At 41.7% G+C, this 6,484-nt stretch overlaps 1 protein-coding gene across 3 annotated transcripts in view; it reads right to left on the bottom strand.

Moving 5' to 3' along the window:
• Positions 1-6,484, bottom strand: part of adarb1b (adenosine deaminase RNA specific B1b) — a 129,264-nt gene that overhangs the window by 43,628 nt on the left and 79,152 nt on the right. The window contains exon 3 of one of the 3 annotated variants that reach the window (XM_034884797.1): positions 5,643-5,679. The exons of 1 other annotated variant lie outside the window; for it this stretch is intronic. Coding sequence is in view for 1 of the 2 variants with exons in the window: in XM_034884796.1 (XP_034740687.1) it covers positions 4,399-4,498 (100 nt within the window). In the remaining variant the exon portion in view is untranslated. Of the gene's footprint in view, positions 1-4,398; positions 4,679-5,642; positions 5,680-6,484 lie in introns of those variants that run through there. One more of the 3 variants, XM_034884796.1, reaches the window with a different exon arrangement.

The raw sequence follows: 6,484 nt of genomic DNA, 5'->3' as shown, positions 1-6,484 counted from the left end.
AATGTCAAGAGGTGGGACAGACGTGCAGTTGGAGACAGCAGAAGAACAGTGAGGGCTACACTATATCACAAAAAAGCAATATGAACTGTGGTGGAGCTCTTTCTGTGCTGGTATTCTAAAGTTTGAAATTAATCTTGCCTCTGTATTGTTGGCAAGGGTTTCACATTTGGTTGGCAGAATCAAATATTCAATCACTGGATGTCCTGTTCCATTAACCCCATACCACATGGAAGCAGTGGAATCACCAGCGCAAATGGCAAAACATTTCAACATCCATTTGAATCTACAGCGACTATGAATACACATGAAGTTTATCTCCGCAGCGATGAAGGGAGCCGACATAAACCCCTGCATACATCTCCAGGGCCATGAAGTGTGTCTCCGCCAGCTAAACACACCTCGGCGGTTAGTGCATTCTCGCTCAGTCAGCCTGCTACAGTCCTTAGCAGCATGCTAATCAATGCTAATTACATTGAGACAGGCAGACACAACTCATTTCTTATCATGACAGAGTGGCGCTGTGCCTGGAAATGTTGTGACAATAAATAAGGCATTGCTCATAATCAACAGCCTTTTTGTTGCTCGGTAAATGAACGTGAGCATGTTTTTTCTTTTTTTCCCATGGTTACTGTTGTCAAATGTTAATCGGTCTGTCTGAGCTTCTTCACAGGCTGTAAATCAATTTTTTGTGCCTACGTGCATTAGCTTAGATTATTCTGTAGGGGAGGAAAACGGCAAAATCATTAATGAAACTGTATCAAGTACTGTGCTACAGATTATTCCAAATGCTAATGATGATTTCAAGATCTTTCAAGTCAACCAATGTATGCATGTATTAGAAAGTGAATAATCTATGCAGGAAAGAAAAAGATGGAAAAGAACAGGAGGTTTTGGAAAAAAGAGAAAGGAAAGAAAGGTGTTGTGTAAAAGGAAGGATGTAAGGTGATTTGAGAAGAGAAAATGCAAAAACAGAGTCTCGTTGTAGGCCGAGTCTCTTCCACTCCAATGGATTGTGAGCGTCTGGTGGTGCAGATCCCCCTCTCTGCAAGTTACTAAAGCTCATTTTGGAGATTTTGCTGGCACGGCAGAAAAGGCCTCTGTTCCCTGTTTCCCATATTTCATATACGGCCCATTGGCAACCATCGTCTGCGAGTGTCATGGCTTGGCACATTTATGAGAGATGCATTGAAGAACGTATCACTTGGAAGATATGCTGAAGTTCAGCATTTTCAAAGTCACTGTGCACTCTATGAGAATTCATGCATAAAGCAAAGGTAAACTTTTATCCTTTTTGAACCACAACTTCATTGACAGTACCATGCATGTTCTGTCAACAATAAATTGGATTCAAAAAGGTCACAGCCTCCCTGGTTCAACAAAGCCATAAGGCAAAGAAAAAAATAGGTGAGAAATGTACAATGTGAAGCTGAGCTACACGGTCAGCGCAGGAGTACGGTCTTGCTATACTACCTATCTATTCTGGGATAAGGGACGAACAGCTCTGGCTTGTTTTATATTTCTCTAAACTTATTACAACCGTCCGGAGCGGTGCAACGGCCCGGATGCAGTGATGGCACCCTTGTAAAATAGACCCCCGCACTCTGAAGATGCCCTGATTTTGCCCAATTAGACCTCTTAGTACAGTGTCCGTGTGTACAGACATTGCTTGATTGACATGTAACACAGTCTCCAGTTAGCTTTGTGGCAACTGTTGAGGCAAAAAAAAAATGACACTTGAATCCATAGATATAAAATGCTTGCATCATTCTCATTATTCCAACACCACATAATTCCCAACCTAGCTCCACCCAACTTTAACCTGATCTAATTAAAAATAAAATTGAAAACACCTGTGCTAGTGTGCAAATGTTCCTAAACTGGGTAAAGACTGACTGGACCCAAAGTTATTGCCAAAGTAGCTGTGTACTTAAGTCAAGTTATTCAAGTACTTGAGTCAAAATATTCAGGTATTTGAATCAAAATATCAAGGTACTTGAGTCAAAATATTCAGGTACTTTAGTCAAAATATTCAGGAAATTACTGTGCGTTTGAATAAAAGGTAGGGCAATTTGCAAAAGCAGCTTAAGAGTAATATTCTCTTTGTGTTCATATGTGCCATTCAACAGTAGACACACGCACACTTTCCAACTGCGCTGAATCACCACAACATTTAATCAAACAGAGCTCTCTCAGCGGGGCTAAACTAGTGTTTTAGGAGCTCATGCACATTAGGAGTTGTGTTCAGGGCTGCAGTGTGGAATAGTGTCTGATGGCACAAACTCAAACAGCTGACCGTGGTCGACCCCCTGTATCGATATGTTGAAGTGTCCTTGTGGAAGACAATAATTCACACCTAATGGACTACCCAGTCCAGTGGCGCTGCGCTGACTGTGACCTGTGACCAAGGAGACTTGTCTTGAGTCAATGTCACATTATTTTACAGAGGATTGTCTTAAGTAAGTTTGTGACGTTTATCAGTGTTTTAACCCCCTCCCCCCAATGTCTCCTTCCAGGCAGCACTGCCTGAGAGGATTATGCTATGGCTAGGGTTAGGGTTAAGGTCCCTTGAAATCAACAGTAACAGCGCTGCCTTGAAGTTGATTAGGCAATGGTTATGTTAGGGTTAAAAGTTAGGATAAGGTGCCTTGTAGTCAACAGTCGCAGCGGTGCCTGGAGGGAGACGTTAAAACACCATCGAGTGTGCGTGACTTCGTCCTCACAGCTTGCATTATCTGCTCTCTCCAACGGCCACCAAAGCAAAAGTACTAAGCAACTTATCAGGAGGTGTTCCAGAGCGGGGCATTAGAGCCGACTCGAGATCAGGTAGAGCAACGTTGGCTCAAAGTCCTGCTTAGTCACCGCTTCTGGCAGTATGGTGAAAAAGTGCCACTCTCATTCCCATGGTGATAAGGGAGAGTTAAAAGGCCGGAATCAGACCGGCGTAATGCTGATGGACGTGCTCGGTACCTGAGCGAGCGGGTCTCGAGTGCAAGTGGAGGGGCTAAAAATGCAGCATCAGCAGCAGTGGATTTACGTGGATGAATGGACTTGGCGAGGAGGGTGGCGAACGGGGGGAAGGGATGGGTTGGAGAGTGGTGGGTGTCAAAGCAAGTGGCTGAGACATGGCTAATACTGCCAGTGAGCTGTGTCCACCTAAATAATTACTACCTTTGCTGTTGGGCTAATCCCCCAGAGCCGAGCAGCAATCAGACTCAGGGGAGAAAAGCTTAGAGGCTCTGTGGGGCTCCCGTCCCGTCTCCCGACATCAACACAGAGACATGGACCTCCCTCACTCAGAGAAAGAGAGATCACCTTTACTCAATAGATACAAACTTCTGATGCCTAAAAAAACACAAACATGTAACATCAAAACAGACTGAGTCAATCTAGGACTTCACTGTATTTTATTCGTTGTTGTTTTTTCAGGAAAAATAAACAAAAAAAATAAATTCAAGACATGTTGTCCCTTTATTTTTCTTTTTTTCTTTTAAGAACTGCAGCTTCAATCGTCTATGGAATATAGAATGGAAATACACCCAAGAGTCACATCACCTAAAAACTCATTTCTAACCTAGTCTTTCCCAAACTGTATTGCATTTGCAATACACGTGATAATCCTGGTGTCAAACTGTGCGCCCGTTGGTTTACTGGTGAAGACACACGGTTAGACACTCTCTCTCTCTCTCTCTCTCTCTCTTTATTTATATATATATAAATAATGCATTAATATATATATAAAAATAATAGTTCATGTTCTCTATCTTCCGTAAAAAAGAAAACAAACAGAGTAAAACAGATTTGTATTTATTTTTTTTAATTCTCATAAGAAATGCGTAATTTTTAATTTATAGGTATGTTACTTTAATAACATATGTGAATTAGACATGCATTGTGTCGTCAGCTAGCAGGGGACAACATATCTTGAATTTATTTTTCCTGACAATAACAGAAATCTAATTCATTTAAAAGACATTTCTCTGACAAAACACCAACAAAGGATTTCTTATTGGAAAACCACATATGAACCTTCTTTTCTTTAATCAGTGATTACTCGGGTCAAGTATGACATCCTCTGTAACAATTGTCTTCTACACATTACTGACAAAAAGTTAACGCCATTTGGACCAGACTTTCTGTGCACATAAAAACTAAATAAAGAGTCCATTTATAAAATACCCCACAGGTTCACTACCCACAGAAAAAAAAAAACACAAGACAGATGTTGGAGCAGTCTGCAGCTGCTAACAACTTCAAACCTCACAAACAATTGAAAAAAAGGATTTATCACAGCCTATGCACAGCTCTCGTCTCTTGCCGGTTACTAAAAATTACAAAGTCTACAGAAATCCAGCTCAGCATCCCTCTCCCTCTCTGTGACCAGCTGCCGTGAGGGGTTACCTTTGCGTTCTGAGCGTTTCTTGCGCCTCCTCTTGAACCTGCGTCGGATCAGGCAGTAATAGGAGCCCAGATTCTGCACGCCGTTGGTAAGAAGGGCCATGGCTTGGTGAGCACTTCCACCGTTAGAAAAAAATCAACTGAACAGCTTTCTGACAGCGACTAGACTAACCTGGAGAAAACACAACTTTGACTGCTGGGATCTCACTGTGATCACCTGGTCTACCGCTCCTTCACTCTATGTCCAGTTTGTGCAGTCCAGCTCATGCTATTCAGAACTCCACACACCTGCAGCGTTTCTTTGTTTCTACTTTAGTCCTTCCCTCGTATCCAAACTCTATTTCCCTCCCTCCCTCCCTCCCTCTCCATCCTCTGTTGACTCCATGTCTGCCCTATCAGTAGTCAGAGAGGGGAGGCGGTAGGGTAGAGTGTGAAAAAGAAGGAGGGGAATAGCAAAGGAGAGAGACTCGTGTTTTCATGCGGTTGTGAATTAATACAGGAAGCCGAATCAAACTCTCCACCTGTCTAATCCCGTCTCAAAGTAACTGACGTCTCCGACAAGCAAACACAACCTCTCGCAACCTTGCCAGGGACAACACAGGTGTGTGTGCACTGAATGCAACTCCAATATCCTTGCAAGCACACACACATACCATTGAAATCTGTTGAAATAGAAAAATAAAATATAAGAAGTCTTTTCTTGTACTTGGATTCCATCTCTACTCAGGTAACCTCACCGCAGAGTAAGGATGAGAGACATCTCGGAAAGCAGCACTCTGCCTCTCTCTAGTGGTAATCTTTGTAATTACATCCGTGATGGAACCACATCTTCCAAGCGGCACATTTAAAGCCACAGGGAACTCACTAATGCTTAAGACAGTGATCCTTGTGGCGGGTTGATGATTCTTAAAAAGATACGTTGGTTTTGTTAAATATTGCTATAAAAAAGTCTGTATAAAGCCACTTCAACCAATTGTGCTATATATACAAAAGGCAAAGCAATTTTAATAATATAGCACAGCATATTTCAGCACAGGGCGACTCAAGGTGCTTTACATAAAACACCAGGAAGCAGAGAGCAAAAGAAGAAAACAAAAAGCAAATTTAATACGAGATAAAGTTAAAGAATAATATTTACAGTACAGTATAAAAATTAAGAAAAAGGCAAAATCAAAGCCAGACCGAAGAGAAAAAAAGTGAATCCAATAACAGAAATGGATAAAGTAGAGAGAAAAAGATGCAATCACCTTTGGCTGTGTTGGGATGACGCTGATCGGAAAAACGCTAAAAGAGAGAAAAAAGAAGATGTTCCAAGTGAGTAATCAGCTGAGCTGTTGTGGCTGTATCTGGATCGGTGACAGTAACAGTGTGTAACAGATGTGATGAAACCAGTAAGTGGTAGACACAGAGAGCAAGTAAAGGTACACCCCCCCAACAGATTCACGCTCCATTACTGGGGAGAATTTGTCTTTCCCAGATCACGAGCACAAGTTTGGACTTTGCACTTCTGTATTTATTGTTATTTATGAGTATGTGGACTTGTTTTATCTGCTGTGTTTTTTTGCTGACTGAGTGATCCGCAGAAGTATTCCAATGTGCCTGTAAGTTGTACATGAGCAAATGGCAAAAATAAAAAGTAAAACCCTTGACATACACTGGCTCAATTAATCCATAATGTGGCCGGTCGCAGCCAATGTTGAGGTATGAGCAAATGGAAAAAAATAAAAAATAAAACCCTTGACATACACTGGCCAAATTGCTGCAAAATGTGGCAGGTCACAGCCATTGTTGAGGTATGGCATGCAGGTTTTTCCACTGAGTGTGACTGGAACTATTAAATTAGCTGGAAACTATTATTTTTTCTAATTTGTTCATTGCAACATAAACTGAGTGCAAACGTGCTCCCCTGTAAGAACTGCATTTGGCAAACACAAGGCCCTTATTAAGGAATGCAGTGCAGAACGCTGTGGTTTATGTAGCCAGTCGAGACACAGAACACTGATTCCCGACACAATAAACATATTACTATTAACGTTATAAAATGTGTTCCCTGAAAAATGTAAGGGCTAAAGGGCAACAAAAGTTCCAG

The sequence above is a fragment of the Etheostoma cragini genome, chromosome 11, assembly GCF_013103735.1.
Source record: "Etheostoma cragini isolate CJK2018 chromosome 11, CSU_Ecrag_1.0, whole genome shotgun sequence".
Lineage (NCBI taxonomy): Eukaryota > Metazoa > Chordata > Actinopteri > Perciformes > Percidae > Etheostoma > Etheostoma cragini.
Note: the sequence above shows the minus strand (reverse complement) of the source record. Positions and strands in the feature narration are given on the sequence as shown.